Source organism: Schistocerca serialis, chromosome 4 (assembly GCF_023864345.2).
Source record: "Schistocerca serialis cubense isolate TAMUIC-IGC-003099 chromosome 4, iqSchSeri2.2, whole genome shotgun sequence".
Classification (NCBI taxonomy): Eukaryota; Metazoa; Arthropoda; class Insecta; order Orthoptera; family Acrididae; genus Schistocerca; species Schistocerca serialis.
Window position 1 is genome coordinate 218,612,685 of NC_064641.1, and position 22,756 is coordinate 218,635,440.

At 43.6% G+C, this 22,756-nt stretch overlaps 1 protein-coding gene across 1 annotated transcript in view; it reads left to right on the top strand.

The window, feature by feature from the left end:
- Positions 1-22,756, top strand: part of LOC126473653 (RING finger protein 145-like) — a 189,902-nt gene that overhangs the window by 64,335 nt on the left and 102,811 nt on the right. The window contains exon 4 of the mRNA XM_050100877.1: positions 18,090-18,261. Within this exon, the coding sequence (XP_049956834.1) occupies positions 18,090-18,261 (172 nt within the window). The remainder of the gene's footprint in view (positions 1-18,089; positions 18,262-22,756) is intronic.

A 22,756-nucleotide genomic window follows, 5' to 3' on the forward strand; every position in this document is an offset into this window, starting at 1 on the left:
TTTGCCGGCCCCTTCCTTGATACTTATTGGCTACTGTTGATTGATGCCTTCTCGAAGTTTCCGTTTGTTGTTCGATGTCCGTCGCCCACCACTGCGGCAACGACGCTGCCTTTGTCCAAAATCTTTGTGCTAGAAGGTCTTCCATCCATGATCGTCACGGACAATGGCCCTCAGTTCTCTTCGCAGGCCTTCCATGATTTTTGTACTGGACAAGGGATTCATCATGTTACAGCACAGCCCTTCCATCCGCAATCGAATGGGGAGGTCGAGCGCCTTGTCCGCACTTTCAAAAGCCGGATGAATAAATTCATTAGTGATTTTTCCACAGATGACGCTCTGCTGCAATTTCTGAGTTCTTATCGCTTCACGCCTCTGGGTGATTGCAGCCCTGCTGAACTCTTGCATGGCTGCCAACCGCGCACTCTACTGCACCTGCTTCACCCTGTCAGGCCTTGTGCTGTGTCCCCTAGTGCGGGAAAATACTCGGTGGACGCCGACGTGTGGGCACAAGGGTATGGATCTCACCCTAAATGGATTCCAGGGGTGGTCAAGGCTCTTCGCGGCCGCCGGCTTTGTGAAATACGTACAGACGACAGCATGGTTGTTCGCCATTATGACCAGATGTGCCCACGAGTGGTGGCCACACCGGTGCCACCACCCCTTCCTTCGCCTCCACCAGCCCGAGAAGCCAGTCCTGTCGCTGCTGCCGATCTACCGTACGTGTTGATGCAGCCGATGTCGCTACCGCTTCCGAGTATGCCGGAACCGGCCCCAGTTGCGACGCCGCCTTCTCCGGGACCCATCTCGCTGGAGCACACCCCCAGGTCCACGACACCTATGGATGCTGCTCCAGAGTTTTCACCCATCATCTCGTCCAGGAGGCACATTCCACGCACGAGCTTCCATCCTGGACATTTTCAACCATACTCTCGTGTCTCTCCGCGGGATCTTCTCGGGGCCTCAAAAGAGGCCATGGATGTCTCCGCACTGTCCATGTCTCCAAGGAAGTGAGTGTTTTTTTTTTTCAAGGGGGGAAAAGTGTTGTGACAGTGCCACGACATTTAACAGTGCCGCCACGACAGTACGCGCAAACAGCGATAGAGGTGCTCCGCAACTCGGCTGAGCGCGGGAGCGCCACCTAGCTATGAACGGCGCCGGCCGAATGCACTTTCACGACACTGTCCATTCTGTTCAACTGCTCTTCCAAGTCCTTTGCTGACAGAATTACAATCTCATCGGCGAACCTCGAAGTTTTTATTTCTTCTCCCTGGATTTTAATATCTACTCCAAATTTTTCTTTTGTTTCCTTTACTGCTTGCTCAATATACAGATTGAATAACATCGGGGATAGGCTACAACCCTGTCTCACTCCCTTCCCAACCACTGCTTCCCTTTCATGCCCCTAGACTCTTATAACTGCCATCTGGTTTCTGTACAAATTGTAAATAGCCTCTCGCTCCCTGTATTTTACCCCTGCCACCTTTAGAATTTGAAAGAGAGTATTCCCGTCCACATTGTCAAAAGCTTTCTCTAAGTCTACGAATGCTAGAAACGTAGGTTTGCCTTTCCTTAATCTTTCTTCTAAGATAAGTCGTAAGGTCAGTATTGCCTCACGTGTTTCAACATTTCTACAGAATCCAAACTGATCTTCCCCGAGGTCGGCTTCTACCAGTTTTTCCATTCGTCTGTAAATAATTCGTGTTAGTATTTTGCAGCTGTGACTTATGAAACTGATAGTTCGGTAATTTTCACATCTGTCAACACCTGCTTTCTTTGGGATTGGAATTATTATATTCTTCTTGAAGTCTGAGGGTATTTCACCTGTTTCGTACATCTTGCTCACCAGATGGTAGAGTTTTGTCAGGACTGGCTCTCCCAAGGCCGTCAGTAGTTCTAATGGAATGTTGTCTACTCCCGGGGCCTTGTTTCGACTCAGGTCTTCCAGTGCTCTGTCAAACTCCTCACGCAGTATCATATCTTCCATTTCATCTTCATTTACATCCTCTTCCATTTCCATAATATTGTCCTCAAGTACATCGCCCTTGTATAGACCCTCTATATACTCCTTCCACCTTTCTGCTTTCCCCTCTTTGCTTATAACTGGGTTTCCATCTGAGCTCTTGATATTCATACAACTGGCTCTTTTTTTCTCCAAAGGTCTCTTTAATTTTCATGTAGGCAGCATCTGTCTTACCCCTAGTGAGGTAAGCCTCTACATCCTTACACTTGTCCTCTAGCCATGCCTGCTTAGCCATTTTGCACTTCCTGTCGATCTTATTTTTGAGATGTTTGTATTCCTTTTTGCCTGCTTCATTTACTGCATTTTTATATTTTCTCCTTTCATCAATTAAATTCAATATATCTTCTGTTACCCAAGGATTTCTACAAGCTTGTGTCTGTATATGTGCAGATGGATATGTGTGTGTGTGCGAGTGAATACCTGTCCGTTTTTCCCTCTAAGGTAAGTCTTTCCGCTCCTGGGATTGGAATGACTCCTTACCCTGTCCCGTAAAACCCACATCCTTTCGTCTTTCCCTCTCCTTCCCTCTTTCCTGATGAAGCAACGGTTGGTTGCAAAAGCTTGAATTTTGTGTGTATGTTTGTGTGTCTATCGACCTGCCAGCACTTTCGTTTGGTAAGTCACATCATCTTTGTGTTTAGATATATTTTTGCCACGTGGAGCTTTCGCAACAAACGGTTGCTTCATCAGGAGAGAGGGAAGGAGAGGGAAAGACGAAAGGATGTGGGTTTTAAGGGAGAGGGTAAGGAGTCATTCCAATCCCGGGAGCGGAAGGACTTACCTTAGGGGGAAAAAAGGACGGGTATACACTCGCGCGCGCGCACACACACACATATCCATCCACACATATACAGACACAAGCAGACATATTAAAAGGCAAAGAGTTTGGGCAGAGATGTCAGTCGAGGCGGAAGTGCAGAGGCAAAGATGTTGTTGAATGACAGGTGAGGTATGAGTGGCGGCAACTTGAAATTAGCGGAGGTTGAGGCCTGGCGGATAACGAGAAGAGAGGATATACTGAAGAGCAAGTTCCCATCTCCGGAGGTCAGATAGGTTGGTGTTAGTGGGAAGTATCGAGATAACCCGGACGGTGTAACACTGTGCCAAGATGTGCTGGCCGTGCACCAACTGATGTTTAGCCACAGGGTGATCCTCGTTACCAACAAACACTGTCTGCCTGTGTCCATTCATGCTAATGGACAGTTTGTTGCTGGTCATTCCCACATAGAATGCGTCACAGTGTAGGCAGGTCAGTTGGTAAATCACGTGGGTGCTTTCACACGTGGCTCTGCCTTTGATCGTGTACACCTTCCGGGTTACAGGACTGGAGTAGGTGGTGGTGGGAGGGTGCATGGAACAGGTTTTACACCGGGGGCGGTTACAAGGGTGGAGCCAGAGGGTAGGGAAGAAGGTTTGGGGATTTCATAGGGATGAACTAAGAGGTTACGAAGGTTAGGTGGATGGCGGAAAGACACTCTTGGTGGAGTGCGGAGGATTTCATGAAGGATGGATCTCATTTCAGGGCAGGATTTGAGGAAGTCGTATCCCTGCTGGAGAGCCACATTCAGAGTCTGATCCAGTCCCGGAAAGTATCCTGTCACAAGTGGGGCACTTTTGTGGTTCTTCTGTGGGAGTTTCTGGGTTTGAGAGGATGAGGAAGTGGCTCTGGTTATTTGCTTCTGTACCAGGTCGGGAGGGTAGCTGCGGGATGCGAAAGCTGTTGTCAGGTTGTTGGTGTAATGGTTCAGGGATTCCGGACTGGAGCAGATTCGTTTGCCACGAAGACCTAGGCTTTAGGGAAGGGACTGTTTGATGTGGAATGGGTGGCAGCTGTCATAATGGAGGTACTGTTGCTTGTTGGTGGGTTTGATGTGGACGGACGTGTGAAGCTGGCCATTGGACAGATGGAGGTCAACGTCAAGGAAAGTGGCATGGGATTTGGAGTAGGACCAGGTGAATCTGATGGAACCAAAGGAGTTGAGGTTGGAGAGGAAATTCTGGAGTTCTTCTTCACTGTGAGTCCAGATCATGAAGATGTCATCAATAAATCTATACCAAACATTGGGTTGGCAGGTTTGGGTAACCAAGAAGGCTTCCTCTAAGCGACCCATGAACAGGTTGGCGTACAAGGGGGCCATCCTGGTACCCACGGCTGTTCCCTTTAATTGTTGGTATGTCTGGCCTTCAAAAGTGAAGAAGTTGTGGGTCAGGATGAAGCTGGCTGAGGTAATGAGGAAAGAGGTTTTAGGTAGGGTGGCGGGTGATCGGTGTGAAAGGAAGTGCTCCATCGCAGCGAGGCCCTGGATGTGCGGGATATTTGTGTATAAGGAAGTGGCATCAATGGTTACAAGGATGGTTTCCGGGGGTAACAGATTGGGTAAGGATTCCAGGCGTTCGAGAAAGTGGTTGGTGTCTTTGATGAAGGATGGGAGACTGCATGTAATGGGTTGAAGGTGTTGATCTACGTAGGCAGAGATACGTTCTGTGGGGGCTTGGTAACCAGCTGCAATGGGGCGGCCGGGATGATTGGGTTTGTGAATTTTAGGAAGAAGGTAGAAGATAGGGGTGCGGGGTGTCGGTGGGGTCAGGAGGTTGGAGTCAGGTGAAAGGTTTTGTAGGGGGCCTAAGGTTCTGAGGATTCCTTGAAGCTCCGCCTGGACATCAGGAATGGGATTACCTTGGCAAACTTTGTATGTGGTGTTGTCTGAAAGCTGACGCAGTCCCTCAGCCACATACTCCCGACGATCAAGTTCCAGGGTCGTGGAACCCATGTCCAACTTTGTCCAAGTTGAAACGCAGCCAAAACCTCTCAGACAAACAGAAGCCAAACGATGTCAAAGTTAGCGTAAGGAGGGCTATGCGTGAAGCGTTCAGTGAATTCGAAAGTAAAATTCTATGTACCGACTTGACAGGAAATCCTAGGAAGTTCTGGTCTTATGTTGAATCAGTAAGTGGCTCGAAACAGCATATCCAGACACTCCGGGATGATGATGGCATTGAAACAGAGGATGACACGCGTAAAGCTGAAATACTAAACACCTTTTTCCAAAGCTGTTTCACAGAGGAAGACCGCACTGCAGTTCCTTCTCTAAATCCTCGCACAAACGAAAAAATGGCTGACATCGAAATAAGTGTCCAAGGAATAGAAAAGCAACTGGAATCGCTCAACAGAGGAATGTCCATTGGACCTGACGGGATACCAATTCGATTCTACACAGAGTACGCGAAAGAACTTGCCCCCCTTCTAACAGCCGTGTACCGCAAGTCTCTAGAGGAATGGAAGGTTCCAAATGATTGGAAAACAGCACAGGTAGTCCCAGTCTTCAAAAGGGTCGTCGAGCAGATGCGCAAAACTATAGACCTTTATCTCTGACGTCGATCTGTTGTAGAATTTTAGAACTTGTTTTTTGCTCGAGTATCATGTAGTTTTTGGAAACCCAGAATCTATTATGTAGGAATCAACATGGATTCCGGAAACAAAAATCGTGTGAAACCCAACTCGTTTTATTTGTTCATGAGACCCAGAAAATATTAGATACAGGCTCCCAGGTAGATGCTATTTTTCTTGACTTCCGGAAGGCGTTCGATACAGTTCCGCACTGTCGCCTGATAAACAAAGTAAGAGCCTACGTAATATCAGACCAGCTGTGTGGCTGGATTGAAGAGCTTTTAGCAAACAGAACACAGCATGTTGTTATCAATGGAGAGACGTCTACAGACGTTAAAGTAACCTCTGGCGTGCCACAGGGGAGTGTTATGGGACCATTGCTTTTCACAATATATATGTAAATGACCTAGTAGATAGTGTTGGAAGTGCCATGCGGCTTTTCGCGGATGATGCTGTAGTATACAGAGATGTTGCAGGATTAGAAAATTGTAGCGAAATGCAGGAAGATCTGCAGCGGATAGGCACTTGGTGCAGGGAGTGGCAACTGACCCTTAACATAGACAAATGTAATGTATTGCGAATACATAGAAAGAAGGATCTTTTATTGTATGATTATATGATAGCAGAACAAACACTGGTAGCAGTTACTTCTGTAAAACGATTTGAAGTGGAATGATCATATAAAATTAATTGTTGGTATGGCGGGTACCAGGTTGAGATTCATGGGGAGAGTCCTTAGACAATGTAGTCCATCAACAAAGGAAGTGGCTTACAAAACACTCGTTCGACCTATACTTGAGTATTGCTCATCAGTGTGCGATTCGTACCAGATTGGGTTGACGGAGGAGATAGAGAAGATCCAATGAAGAGCAGCGCGTTTCGTCACAGGGTTATTTGGTAACCGTGATAGCGTTACGGAGATGTTTAACAAACTCAAGTGGCAGACTCTGCAAGAGAGGCGCTCTGCATCGCGGTGTAGCTTGCTCGCCAGGTTTCGAGAGGATGCGTTTCTGGATAAGGTATCGAATATATTGCTTCCCCTTACTTATACCTCCCAAGGAGATCATGAATGTAATATTAGAGAGATTAGAGCGCGCACAGAGGCTTTCAGACAGACGTTCTTCCCGCAAACCATACGCGACTGGAACAGGGAACGGAGGTAATGACAGTGGCACGTAAAGTGCCCTCCGCCACACACCGTTGGGTGGCTTGCAGAGTATAAATGTAGATGTAGATGTAGACAGCGGGACCCACCTCCTCTTCCTCAAAATCACCCTCTCCAAACCTTCCATGAATTTCTGACTTCCAGCCTTGCCTCTCAATCCTTCTTAAAAAAACCTTAATCCTACTCCCAACATCACCACTGTTGAAGCCCAGGCTATCCGTGATCTGAAGGCAGACCGATCCATCGTCATTCTTCCGGCAGACAAGGGTTCCACGACCGTGGTACTTGATCGTCGGGAGTATGTGGCTGAGGGACTGCGTCAGCTTTCAGACAACACCACATACAAAGTTTGCCAAGGTAATCCCATTCCTGATGTCCAGGCGGAGCTTCAAGGAATCCTCAGAACCTTAGGCCCTCTACAAAACCTTTCACCTGACTCCATCAACCTCCTAACCCCACCGACACCCCGCACCCCTACCTTCTACCTTCTTCCTAAAATTCACAAACCCAATCATCCCGGCCGCCCCATTGTAGCTGGTTACCAAGCCCCCACAGAACATATCTCTGCCTACGTAGATCAACACCTTCAACCCATTACATGCAGTCTCCCATCCTTCATCAAAGACACCAACCACTTTCTCGAACGCCTGGAATCCTTACCCAATCTGTTACCCCCGGAAACCATCCTTGTAACCATTGATGCCACTTCCTTATACACAAATATCCCGCACATCCAGGGCCTCGCTGCGATGGAGCACTTCCTTTCACACCGATCACCCGCCACCCTACCTAAAACCTCTTTCCTCATTACCTTAGCCAGCTTCATCCTGACCCACAACTACTTCACTTTTGAAGGCCAGACATACCAACAATTAAAGGGAACAGCCATGGGTACCAGGATGGCCCCCTCGTACGCCAACCTGTTCATGGGTCGCTTAGAGGAAGCCTTCTTGGTTACCCAGCCCTGCCAACCCAAAGTTTGGTACAGATTTATTGATGACATCTTCATGATCTGGACTCACAGTGAAGAAGAACTCCAGAATTTCCTCTCCAACCTCAACTCCTTTGGTTCCATCAGACTCACCTGGTCCTACTCCAAATCCCATGCCACTTTCCTTGACATTGACCTCCACCTGTCCAATGGCCAGCTTCACATGTCCATCCAATTCAAACCCACCAAAAAGCAACAGTACCTCCATTATGACAGCTGCCACCCATTCCACATCAAACGGTCCCTTCCCTACAGCCTAGGTCTTCGTGGCAAACGAATCTGCTCCAGTCCGGAATCCCTGAACCATTACACCAACAACCTGACAACAGCTTTCGCATCCCGAAACTACCCTCCCGACCTGGTACAGAAGCAAATAACCAGAGCCACTTCCTCATCCTCTCAAACCCAGAAACTCCCACAAAAGAACCACAAAAGTGCCCCACTTGTGACAGGATACTTTCCGGGACTGGATCAGACTCGGAATGTGGCTCTCCAGCAGGGATACGACTTCCTCAAATCCTGCCCTGAAATGAGATCCATCCTTCATGAAATCGTCCCCACTCCACCAAGAGTGTCTTTCCGCCGTCCACCTAACCTTCGTAACCTCTTAGTTCATCCCTATGAAATCCCCAAACCTTCTTCCTTACCCTCTGGCTGCTAACCTTGTAACCACCCCCGGTGTAAAACCTGTCCCATGCACCCTCCCACCACCACCTACTCCAGTCCTGTAACCCGGAAGGTGTATACGATCAAAGGCAGAGCCACGTGTGAAAGCACCCAAGTGATTTACCAACTGACCTGCCTACACTGTGACGCATTCTATGTGGGAATGACCAGCAACAAACTGTCCATTCGCATGAATGGACACAGGCAGACAGTGTTTGTTGGTAATGAGGATTACCCTGTGGCTAAACATGCCTTGGTGCACGGCCAGCACATCTTGGCACAGTGTTACACCGTCCAGGTTATCTCGATACTTCCCACTAACACCAACCTATCTGAACTCCGGAGATGGGAACTAGCCCTTCAGTATATCCTCTCTTCTCGTTATCCGCCAGGCCTCAACCTCCGCTAATTTCAAGTTGCCGCCACTCATACCTCACCTGTCATTCAACAACATCTTTGCCTCTGCACTTCCACCTCGACTGACATCTCTGCCAAAACTCTTTGCCTTTTAATACGTCTGCTTGTGTCTGTATATGTGTGGATGGATATGTGTGTGTGTGCGCGCGAGTGTACACCCGTCCTTTTTTCCCCCCTAAGGTAAGTCTTTCCACTCCCGAGATTGGAATGACTCCTTACCCTCTACTTTAAAACCCACATTCTTTCGTCTTTCCCTCTCCTTCCCTCTTTCCTGACGAAGCAACCGTTGGTTGCGAAAGCTACAATTTTGTGTGTATATTTGTGTTTGTTTGTGTGTCTATCGACGTGCCAGCGCTTTCGTTTGGTAAGTCACATCATCTTTGTTTTTAGATATATTTCCATGGACCTTGCCGTTGGTGGGGAGGCTTGCATGCCTCAGCGATACAGCTATCCGTACCGTAGGTGCAACCACAACGGAGGGGTATCTGTTGAGAGACCAGACAAACATGTGGTTCCTGAAGAGGGGCAGCAGCCTTTTCAGTAGTTGCAAGGGCAACAGTCTGGATGATTGACTGATCTGGCCTTGTAACACTAACCAAAACGGCCTTGCTGTGCGGGTACGGCGAACGGCTGAAAGCAAGGGGAAATTACAGCTGTAATTTTTCCCGAGGTCATGCAGCTTTACTGTATGGTTAAATGATGATGGCATCCTCTTGGGTAAAATATTCCGGAGGTAAAATGGTCCCCCATTCGGATCTCCGGGCGGGGACTACTCAAGAGGATGTCGTTATCAGGAGAAAGAAAACTAGCGTTCTACGGATTGGAGTGTGGAATGTCAGATCCCTTAATCGGCCAGGTAGGTTAGAAAATTTAAAAAGGGACATGGATAGGTTAAAGTTAGATATAGTGGGAATTAGTGAAGTTCAGTGGCAGGAGGAACAAGACTTCTGGTCAGGTGACTACAGGGTTATAAACACAAAATCAAATAGGGGTAATGCAGGAGCAGGATTAATAATGAATAGGAAAGTAGGAAAGCGGGTAAGCTACTACAAACAGCATAGTGAACGCATTATTGTGGCCAAGATAGATACAAAGCCCACGCCTACTACAGTAGTACAAGTTTATATGCCAACTAGCTCTGCAGATATTGAAGAAATTGAAGAAATGTATGATGAAATAAAAGAAATTATTCAGATAGTGAAGGGTGACGAAAATTTAATAGTCGTGGGTGACTGGAATTCGGTAGTAGGAAAAGGGAGAGAAGGAAACGTAGTAGGTGAATATGGATTGGGGCTAAGAAATGAAAGAGGAAGTCGCCTGGTAGAATTTTGCACAGAGTACAACTTAATCATAGCTAACACTTGGTTCAAGAATCATAAAAGAAGGCTGTATACATGGAAGAACCCTGGAGATACTGACAGGTTTCAGATAGATTATCTAATAGTAAGACAGAGATTTAGGAACTAGGTTTTAAATTGTAAGACATTTCCAGGGGCGGATGTGGACTCTGACCACAATCTATTGGTTATGACCTATAGATTAAAACTGAAGAAACTGCAAAAAGGTGGGAATTTAAGGAGATGGGACCTGGATAAACTGAAAGAACCAGAGGTTGTACAGAGTTTCAGGGAGAGCATAAGGGAAAAATTGACAGGAATGGGGGACAGAAATACAGTAGAAGAAGAATGGGTAGCTTTGAGGGATGAAGTAGCGAAGGCAGCAGAGGATCAAGTAGGTAAAAAGATGAGGGCTAGTAGAAATCTTTGGGTAACAGAAGATATATTGAATTTAATTGATGAAAGGAGAAAATATAAAAATGCAATAAATGAAGCAGGCAAAAAGGAATATAAACGTCTCAAAAATGATATCGACAGGAAGTGCAAAATGGCTAAGCAGGGATGGCTAGAGGACAAAAGTAAGGATGTAGATGCTCATCTCACTAGGGGTAAGATAGATACTGCCTACAGGAAAATTAGAGAGACCTTTGGAGAAAAGAGAACCACTTGCATTAACATCAAGAGCTCAGATGGAAAACCAGTTCTAAGCAAAGAAGGGAAAGCGGAAAGGTGGAAGGAGTATATAGAAGGTCTATACAAGGACGATGTACTTGAGGACAATATTATGGGAATGGAGGAGGATGTAGATGAAGATGAAATGGGAGATAAGATACTGCGTGAAGAGTTTGTCAGAGCACTGAAAGACCTGAGTCGAAACGAGGCCCTCGGAGATGACAACATTCCATTGGAACTACTGACGGCCTTGGGAGAGCCAGTCCTGACAAAACTCTACCATTTGGTGAGCAAGATGTATGAAACAGGTGAAATACGCTCAGACTTCAAGAAGAATATAATAATTCCAATACCAAAGAAAGCAGGTGTTGACAGATGTGAAAATTACCGAACTATCAGTTTCATAAGTCACAGCTGCAAAATACTAATGCGAATTCTTTACAGAAGAATGGAAAAACTAGTAGAAGCCGACCTCGGGGAAAATCAGTTTGGATTCTGTAGAAATGTTCTAACACGTGAGGCAATACTGACCCTACGACTCATCTTAGAAGCTAGATTAAGGAAAGGCAAACCTACATTTCTAGCATTTGTAGACTTAGAGAAAGCTTTTGACAATGTTGATTGGAATACTCTCTTTCAAATTCTGAAGGTGGCAGGGGTAAAATACAGGGAGCGAGAGGCTATTTACAATTTGTACAGAAACCAGATGGCAGTTATAAGAGTCTAGGGGCATGAAAGGGAAGCAGTGGTTGGGAAGGGAGTGAGACAGGGTTGTAGCCTCTCCCCGATGTTATTCAATCTGTATATTGAGCAAGCAGTAAAGGAAACAAAAGAAAAACTTGGAGTAGGTATTAAAATCCAGGGAGAAGAAATAAAAACTTCGAGGTTCGCCGATGAGATTGTAATTCTGTCAGCAAAGGACTTGGAAGAGCAGTTGAACAGAAGGACAGTGTCTTGAAAGTAGGATATAAGATGAACATCAACAAAAGCAAAACGAGGATAATGGAATGTAGTCGAATTAAGTCGGGTGATGCTGAGGGAATTAGATTAGGAAATGAGACAGTTAAAGTAGTAAAGGAGTTTTGCTATTTGGGGAGCAAAATAACTGATGATGGTCGAAGTAGAGAGGATATAAAATGTAGACTTGCAATGGCAAGGAAAGCGTTTCTGAAGAAGAGAGATTTGTTAACATCGAGTATAGATTTAAGTGTCAGGAAGTCATTTCTGAAAGTATTTGTATGGAGTGTAGCCATGTATGGAAGTGAAACATGGAGGATAAATAGTTTGGACAAGAAGAGAATAGAAGCTTTCAAAATGTGGTGCTACAGAAGAATGCTGAAGATTAGATGGGTAGATCACATAACTAATGAGGAGGTATTGAGTAGAATTGGGGAGAAGAGAAGTTTGTGGCACAACTTGACTAGAAGAAGGGATCGGTTGGTAGGACATGTTCTGAGGCATCAAGGGATCACCAATTTAGTATTTTAAGGCAGCGTGGAGGGTAAAAATCGCAGAGGGAGACCAAGAGATGAATACACTAAGCAGATTCAGAAGGTTGTAGGTTGCGCTAGGTACTGGGAGATGAAGAGGCTTGTACAGGACAGAGTAGCATGGAGAGCTGCATCAAACCAGTCTCAGGACTGAAGACAACAACATATATATATAAAAACAAAGATGATGTGACTTACCATATGAAAGCACTGGCAGGTCGATAGAAACACAAACAAACACATACATACACACAAAATTCTAGCTTTCGCAACCAACGGTTGCTTCGTCAGGAAAGAGGGAAGGAGAGGGAAAGACGAAAGGATGTGGGTTTTAAGGGAGAGGGTAAGGAGTCATTCCAATCCCGGGAGCGGAAAGACTTACCTTAGGGGGAAAAAAGGACAGGTATACACTCGCGTGCACACACACACATATCCATCCGCACATACACAGACACAAGCAGACATTTGTAAAGGCAAAGAGTTTGGGCAGAGATTTCAGTCGAGGCGGAAGTACAGGGGCAAAGATGTTGTTGAAAGACAGGTGAGGTATGAGCGGCGGCAACTTGAAATTAGCGGAGGTTGAGGCCTGGTGGATAACGAGAAGAGAGGATATACTGAAGGGCTAGTTCCCATCTCCGGAGTTCTGACAGGTTGGTGTTAGTGGGAAGTATCCAGATAACCCGGACGGTGTAACACTGTGCTAAGATGTGCTGGCCGTGCACCAAGGTATGTTTAGCCACAGGGTGATACTCATTACCAACAAACACTGTCTGCCTGTGTCCATTCATGCTAATGGACAGTTTGTTGCTGGTCATTCCCACATAGAAATCTTCACAGTGTAGGCAGGTCAGTTGGTAAATCACTTGGGTGCTTTCACACATGGCTCTGCCTTTGATCGTGTACACCTTCCGGGTTACAGGACTGGAGTAGTTGGTGGTGGGAGGGTGCATGGGACAGGTTTTACACCGGGGGCGGTTACAAGGGTAGGAGCCAGAGGGTAGGGAAGGTGGTTTGGGGATTTCATAGGGATGAACTAAGAGGTTACGAAGGTTAGGTGGATGGCGGAAAGACACTCTTGGTGGATTTCATGAAGGATGGATCTCATTTCAGGGCAGGATTTGAGGAATTGTATCCCTGCTGGAGAACCACATTCAGAGTCTGATCCAGTCTCGGAAAGTATCCTGTCACAAGTGGGGCACTTTATTGGTTCTTCTGTGGGAGGTTCTGGGTTTGAGAGGATGAGGAAGTGGCTCTGGTTATTTGCTTCTGTACCAGGTCGGGAGGGTAGTTGCGGGATGTGAAAGCTGTTTTCAGGTTGTTGGTGTAATGGTTTAGGGATTCCGGACTGGAGCAGATTCGTTTGTCACGAAGACCTAGGCTGTAGGGAAGGGACCGTTTGATGTGGAATGGGTGGCAGCTGTCATAATGGAGGTACTGTTGCTTGTTGGTGGGTTTGATGTGGACGTACATGTGAAGCTGGCCATTGGACAGATGGAGGTCAATGTCAAGGAAAGTGGCATGGGATTTGGAGTAGGACCAAGTGAATCTGATGGAACCAAAGGAGTTGTGGTTGGAGAGAAAAATATATCTAAAAACAAAGATTCTGTAACTTACCAAACGAAAGCGTTGGTACGTTGATAGAAACAACAACAAACACAAATTTCAAGCTTTCGCAACCCACGGTTGCTTCATCAGGAAAGAGGGAAGGAGAGGGAAAGATAAAAGGATGTTGGTTTTAAGGGAGAGGGTAAGGAGTCATTCCAATCCCGGGAGCGGAAAGACTTGCCTTGGGGGGAAAAAGGGACAGGTATACACTCTCTCTCTCTCTCGCGCGCGCGCACGCGCACGCACAGACACACACACACACACACACACACACACACACACACACACACATACACATATCCATCCATCCGCACATAACAGACACAAGCAGACATTGATATGTCTTTGCCTTTACAGATGTCTGCTTGTGTCTGTATATGTGCGGATGGATGTGTGTGTGTGCGCGAGTGTATACTGAGAAATTCATCAATGAAGGAGAAGGTGTTGGCCACCAATAAATCCTTTAGGCGTCTCTTAAACTGAATTTCATAGTTTGTTAGTCCGCAGCTCGTGGTCATTCGGTAGCGTTCTCGCTTCCCACGCCCGGGGCCCCGGGTTCGATTCCCGGCGGGGTCAGGGATTTTCTCTGCCTCGTGATGATTGGGCGTTGTGTTATGTCCTTAGGTTAGTTAGGTTTAAGTAGTTCTAAGTTCTATGGGACAGATGACCATAGATGTTAAGTCCGATAGTGCTCAGAGCCATTTGAACCATTTTTCATAGGTTGTTAAGCTTTTTATAGCTGCTGGCAAGTTATTGAAAATGTGTGTTCCTGAATAATGCACACCTTTTTGTTCAAGACTAAGTGACTTTAAATCCTTGGGAAGATTATTCTTATTTCTAGTGTTGACTCCATGAATTGAGCTGTTGGTTTGAGAAAGTGATATATTTTGAATGACAAATTTAATTAAGGAATAAATATATTGGGAAGCAGTAGTTAGTATCCCTAGTTCCCTAAACAAGCTTCTGCAGGATGTTGTTGAGTTCATACCACATATAACTTACTGCACGTTTTTGTGCCCGGAAAACTTTAGCTTGGCTTGATGAATTACCCCAAAAAATAATCCCATATGACATTATGGAATGAAACTAAGCATAGTATTCCAGCTTTTTCATTTTTATATCCCCTATGTCTGACACAATTCGCATTGCAAATAGAGATTTGTTAAGACGCTTCAGCAGTTCTGTGGTGTGCTCCTCCCAGTTGAATTTATTATCAAGCTGTAATCTCAAGAATTTAACACTGTCCACTTCTTCTGTCTGCTTATCATCGTATGTTAGGCATATACTCGTGGGACACCCCTTAAAAGTTCTGAGCTGCATGTAGCGTGTTTTTTCAAAGTTTAATGACAAAGAATTGGCTAGGAACCAGTGCTTAATGTCCACAAATATTTTATTAGCTGATCTTTCGAAGACTACACTTGATTTCCTGTTTATTGTAATGTTTGTATCATCGGCAAACAAAACAAACTTGGCATCTGGTAGTGTTCCTGATGAAAGGTCATTGATATACACAAGAAAAAGTAAGGGCCCCAAAATGGAACATTGTGGGACCCCACATGTAATTAGTCCCCAGCTGGATGATGCCTGATAGCTTGATACGTGTCTCTTTCCTAATAACACCTTTTGTTTCCTGCCAGAGATATAAGATTTGAACCATTTTACTGAATTTTCTGTTACACTATAATATTATAATTTATTTAAAAGGATATTGTGATTTACACAGTCAAATGCCTTTGACAGATCACAAAATATACCAGTTGCCTGCAGTTTTTGTCTAATGAATTAAGCACATTTTCACTGTAAGTGTAGATAGCCTTCTCAATATCAGAACCCTTTAGAAATCCAAACTGTGCCTTTGACAGTATGTTATTTGAGATAAAATGGTTATAAAGCCGATTGTACATCACTTTTTCTAATATTTTTGAGAATGCCAGCAACAGTGAAATTGGACGGAAATTTGATGCTATTTCTTTATCTCCTTTCTTAAACAGTGGCTTAACTTCAGCATATTTCAACCAGTCAGGAAATATTCCACTGATAAACGACTGGTTACACAGATAGCTTAATATGAGCTTAATATGTTACTTAGCTCAGAATCGCATTCTTTAATTAACTTCGTTGATATTTCATCATACACACTAGATGTTTTTGATTTGAAAGAAAAGAAAGCATTAAGATACATCAGCAGTGGCTGAACACAGTCTGAGGAGGGACATACATCAAAATTTAAAATAAAAATATTGTGCCAAGCTAATGACTTTTGGTAGTGCATCATCAAAGAATCATTTGAGATAACATTCCATGACAAGCATACCAACAGGCAGGAGAGCTATCAACTAAATTTGGCATGGGACCATGCACTAGCAGCTGTATGCCAAGAACGCCCCCATCAGTTGACACTTCACAGGCCTTGGCAAGAGTCTCAATGCATTCAGCATTGAGAGTCAAACGGTGGCCTGTCTCTCTTAGCACAGATCACTGAACCCCATGTCTCAAATAAGGAGTGAGGAGAGATGGCCACCACTCAAGTATTTATAAGGGACCCCCTGCGCACTTTCTACATATTGCTGGTAGATGATGAGAGTGACACTCCTCAAAACATCATGGATTTTCAATGCAGTCACCCATGTGAAAATCAGAGAAGATTTTATCAACTGTATGTGCCAGAAAAGTCTACAGTCACATTATGAATCATTTCTGATTCACACTTCCAATCTGGCTCAACACTAGAGGGCTAGTTTCAGGTCTAATGGTGCAGTTCGTTGACTTTAACAAATGCCTTGAACATATCTTGAACCACTGTTCAGTTTATCTGCCATTGACCAGGAAGAACCAAACATGAGCTCAAGGTCCAGATGATAAGAATAATTTTGCTGTGGTTTGGGCCACAGTTTTTATCTAGTTGTATGTTTTGCTTTCTAGCTTCTGGGATAATTGCATTATAAGTATCAATAGGATTTCTCCATTAAAAGTATGTCATTTTTCCAGTTACTGTGATTGATGTTGCAATTGACATTTGTTCACATCTTTAACATTAGTGGACTCTTGACATATGTTTCATTGAGCATGAAAAGTAATAGGCTGTGTAGTTAAAGTGATCAGACATCATACATTAAGTTCTCCTTAGCAGTAGTCCTATCTACGAGATGTTCATAGACCTGCCATTGACATGCCATTTGCAGTGTAGCTCAAATTGAGCAGCTGTTACATAGAGAGTAGACATTTATGAAAATTAAGCAGTGTGTATGAGAGCGAATAGTTATTTATACACTTGCAGTAACTCTAGTATTTTATTTATCTTAGCTTACCCGGTACATTTGCTTATGTCCGCTTCGTGTCGTTAAGCAGCTGTCAAAACAGCTTCATGCTACTCAAGAATGACAACCAATTAATTTCATATAACAAATTAGCCCACTATTTCATTAAGATTTTTTATACAACAGAGTATACTACGTGACTCGGATATATCACACAAGTTGTTTATAAATGACCATCTGAGACTTACCAGGTAAAAAGTGATTTACACAGGTCTTTAAAATTAGATTGAATAGTAAACTTCACGATGCTTCTGATCAACCATAAATTGGAGAAACAAAGTCATCTAAAGCATGTTTAGTGAAAATGTGGTACCAAGTTAGTATCACTGAACTGAGCTTTCAAGCATGAATACTTTTAATGAATAAAGCTATCTGGCATGTTGTGCTAATTTGATTACATAGAACCAAAAAACTTCCTGCTGATGATGGATTGAAAAATGATTAACTCAAGAAATAAATTGTGTACAATTATGAGTGTTAAAAAGTGCATTCCCAACTACATCCTTTCATTTGGGAGTGCTAGTTCAGCAAGGCAGGCTAGTGAGCTTTTGAGGAGTTAGAGAACTAGGAGAGAGGTAGTGACTTTTTAACACTGTTACGTGGGCCATGATTCATTCCTTGATGCCTCATTGATACTTTTCCCACAATAAGTGTGATTAAGAGTTATAATCTTGGGCTGTCATACAGTTTTAAGTTGTCAGGAAGTATCATATCTTATATTTGTGTCTGTTTCATATTCAGACTACAGTGACACCCATTCCTAATTTAACTGGAGAGATTATATTTTATTAGCTGCAGTTGGCTTCTTCATTACCAAAATCAATTCACTGTTCACTGACAGCAATATAGATTTTCTTTATACAGGTGCTGAATATTTGGTTCCGCGATATTATGTACAATACCTTATTTATTGATGAGAAAAGCATATGGAAATCAGATTCATACAATAAGCATATTAAATGATTTTTTTCCTTATTCTTTTCAGTAAATATGCTTGTGACAGAACCTTTATCTTTTTTAGGCACTTGGTGGCAGCCCAAGGGGTGCCTTATTGCTGGAACAGGAGTGGTATTTGATGTTGTTATATGCAGTGTCAGAAGTCTGTGCATCTCCGTTCAGTCTGGCAGCTAGCTGCATTGCAGTGACATACATAGCACGTTTTGTTTTGTTGTTTACAAATGTTTTTGCTCAAGGTGAGTAATTTTTTTCTTCTCTTATCTCCAGAAGTACAAATAAATAAATAATAAAAAATAGTACCTTGTTAGCCAGTCCTCCTGCAATTTATAAGAATATTTTAACTCTAAGATATAACTTCTAGTTAACATTAACATTTGTATCACACAAATTTATAATTTTTCTAGTGCATAGACAACTGTAATAGTCACTGAAATCTTCATATGTACATGGCTTCAAAACCCTGTGTTGGTCTTCACCTGCTTAACAATTTTCTTCTTATGGCTTCAAAACCCTGTGTGGGTCTTCACCTGCTTAACAATTTTCTTCCATTCTGCCCACTCATTTACTTTTGCTCTCCATCCTCCGATTCCTACTCTCTGATGTTTTCTTCCACGTTGTCCAGTCATCGCTTACGTGGTCTTCGTGTTGTTTTCCATTGGAAGACCTTTTATGTAGTTCTTGTGTCCTCCATCCTTAGGATATGTCCCAACCGAGCTGTTCTTTTACTTGTAATTTGCCCTAAAATATCAGCTCCTTGTATGAGATGATATATTAAATAACCTGTCCTTGCCCCTCAGGTACCATCAATATTTTGGATCCCTCAATAAATTTTCCATAGTATTCCTCATTCAAATACTCTGAGTTGTTCATCAGTAAGGCTTTGATGTCCGTATACACTTACGTTAAATGTCTTTGTAATGCCGCTATAGCCTGGTGATATGTATCACCTTGAAACATGGCTCTAAATAAATAATTTAGTAGTCAACAAATTTGTGACTGGTAGCAGTACTTAAAAACCTTTTCATGTTTTTGAAACAACTGTGATTGATTAATGTTCAATATGGCTTCAAATTATTAAACTCTGATTCATTATTAGTATACTTTACAGAAGCAGCTACCTGTTAATGTATAACTTGATTTGTTTCACATACCTGAAAGCTTTCCTTAATGATGGGATGTATGGGACTTCATGGGTGAATGAATTAATGAGATTACTGGAATATGAAACATACTTCTGTGTATCATGCACCATATATGACATTAAACAAAGTAAAGGAAAAGGTAAAACAAACATCACTAAAGGAATGACAAAGACACCAGTAGTACGTGGGGCATTGGAACATGGCAGTAAAGACAATAATTCAAAGTGCTATGCTGTGGTCAGTATAGGTAATGTGCATATAATAGCAGTTTTGACTTGGCAAAATACTGATCTGTTATCTGTTGTTTCATATGTGGTTAATATACATTGTAAGCATTTAGGATTGCCTCAGTGAGCACATTTAGTGCAATTAACTGAATTTTAGTGGAGTTACGTAGTGTATCTACTGGGAACAGGATTGTAACAATATTAGAGAAGGAAAGTTGCTACCCATCATATAGCGGAGATGCCGAGTTGCGATAGGCACAACAAAAAGATTCCCACAATTAGAGCTTTCAGCCATTAAGGCCTTTGTCAACAATACACACACACACACACACACACACACACACACACACACACACACACAAATGCAACTCGCACATACGTCTGCAGTCTCAGGCAACTGAGAATGATGTTATTCAAAAATTGGATGAAGTTATTAGCTATGTTTGAAAGCTAATACAATCAGTCTCAGGAAAGTGCACAAGCTTCCAATATTATAGTTGGACAGCAGCTGCATACAAATTTATATTTGCATCAAATGAGCACACATTGAAGGTGTTGCAAGGTACGAAAAATGTTGTACTCAGAGTGTCACCCAGGAGCATTAAGAACAGCTTGTTGGAAGCTGGGTTACCAGCAAGGTTTCCTCCTGCATCTTATCATGAAGTCCATTCATGATAGTGGGAGCTAGAATAATCAGTGCCACAAAGCTATGTTTAGTGATGAGAGCAGCTGCTGACAAACTGGCCGTTGGCTTCTGTCTTTGGTTCTTCAGCTGACGTTTGTCTGATGATTTTACTGACATTTTGCCAGCACAGGTGGTGGGAATTGTCAAAGTTTCACTCTCCATTGCTGGTGGTAGACTGGAGCCCAGTTCCCAGTCGCAAACTATAAGTACCATGTGTGCCAACATCAAAGGGCTTCTCTGTGGTCATTTATGGTGTGGTTCTCTTGCTACCTGCAATGGTTGTTCACTGCAGCATGGGAAGCCAGGATCCACTTGCCATGAGGCTTTCTTCTCTTGTGTTGAAGCTATTCTTGTGTTTGTGTATTTCTATAGCTTCTTTGAACAAGTGGGTGTTGCTTATGTTCTGTGATCCTGGTGCTGTTTGATTGTCCAACCATTCCAACATTCACACTGGACTCGCATTCGGGAGGACGACGGTTCAATCCCGCGTCCGGCCATCCTGATTTAGGTTTTCCATGATTTCCCTAAATCACTCCAGGCAAATGCTGGGATGGTTCCCTTGAAAGGGCACGGCCGACTTCCTTCCCCATCCTTTCTAATCCGATGAGACCGATGACCTCGCTGTTTGGTCTCTTCCCCCAAACAACCCAACCCAACCTGTTCCAACATTAACTTTTCCGCATGCGCGTCATATGCGATATATTCCCAACATTTCAAATGGGGCCCTTTTCGGCTTTGCTGATCTAAGACACTCTTTGTCTTCTTTGTCGGTTTGAAAATAGTCTTTACGCCATGTTTGCACAATATGCATCTGATTCTGTCTGTCACTCTGGGAGTGTATAGCAGAAAGGCCATATTAGACATGAACCATGGATCTTGTCGTTAGTGGGGGGGCTTGCATGCCTCAGCGATACAGGTAGCCGTACCGTAGGTGCAACCACAACGGAGGGGTATCTGTTGAGAGGCCAGACAAACATGTGGTTCCTGAAGAGGGGCAGCAGCTTTTTCAGTAGTTGCAGGGGCAACAGTCTGGATGATAGAATGATCTGGCCTTGTAACACTAACCAAAATGGCCTTGCTGTTCTGGTACTGCAAACGGCTGAAAGCAAGGGGAAGCTACAGCCGTAATTTTTCCCAAGGGCATGCAGCTTTACTGTATGATTAAGTGATGATGGCGTCCTCTTGGGTAAAATGTTCCGCAGGTAAAATAGTTCCCCATTTGGATCTCCGGGCGGGGTTACTCAAGAGGACGTCGTTATCAGGAGAAAGAAAACTGGCGTTCTACGGATCGGAGTGTGGAATGTCAGATGCCTTAATCAGGCAGGTAGGTTAGAAAATTTAAAAAGGGAAATGGATAGGTTAAAGTTATATATAGTGGGAATTAGTGAAGTTCGGTGGCAGGAGGAACAAGACTTTTGGTCAGGTGAATACAGGGTTATAAATACAAAATCAAATAGGGGTAATGCAGGAGTAGGTTTACTAATGAATAAAAAAATAGGAGGTCTGATAAGCTACTACAAACAGCATAGTGAACGCATTATTGTGGCAAAGATAGACACGAAGCCCACACCTACTACAGTGGTACAAGTTAATATGCCAACTAGCTCTGCAGATGATGAAGAAATTGATGAAATGTATGATGAGATAAAAGAAATTATTCAGGTAGTGAAGGGAGATGAAAATTTAATAGTCATGGGTGACTGGAATTCAACAGTAGGAAAAGGGAAAGAAGGAGACATAGTAGGTGAATATGGATTGGGGCTAAGAAATGAAAGAGGAAGCCGTCTGGTAGAGTTTTGCGCAGAGCATAACTTAATCTTAGCTAACACTTGGTTCAAGAATCATGAAAGAAGGTTGTATACATGGAAGAACCCTGGAGATACTAAAAGGCATCAGATAGATTATCTAATGGTAAGACAGAGATTTAGGAACCAGGTTTTAAATTGTAAGACATTTCCAGGGGCAGATGTGGACTCTGACCACAATCAATTGGTTATGAACTGTTGATGAAAAATGAAGAAACTGCAAAAAAGTGGGAATTTAATGAGATGGGACGTGGATAAACTGAAAGAACCAGAGGTTGTACAGAGTTTAAGGGAGAGCATAAGGGAACAATTGACAGGAATGGGGGAAAGAATTACAGTAGAAGAAGAATGGGTAGCTTTGAGGGATGAAATAGTGAAGGCAGCAGAGGATCAAATAGGTAAAACGACGAGGGCTAGTAGAAACCCTTGGGTAACAGAAGAAATACTGAAATTAACTGATGAAAGGAGAAAATATAAAAATGCAGTAAATGAAGCAGGCAGAAAGGAATGCAAACGTCTCAAAAATGATATCGACAGGAAGTGCAAAATGGCTAAGCAGGGATGGCTAGAGGACAAATGTAAGGGTGTAGAGGCTTATCTCACGACGGGTAAGGTAGATACTGCCTACAGGAAATTAAAGAGACCTTTGGAGAAAGGAGAACCACTTTGCTGGAAACACAGTTCTAAGCAAAGAAGGGAAAGCAGAAAGGTGGAAGGAGTATATAGAGGGTCTATACAAGGGCGATGTACTTGAGGACAATATTATGGAAATTGAATAGGATGTAGATGAAGATGAAATGGGAGATATGATACTGCGTGAGGAGTTTGACAGAGCACTGAAAGACCTAAGTCGAAACAAGGCCCCCGGAGTA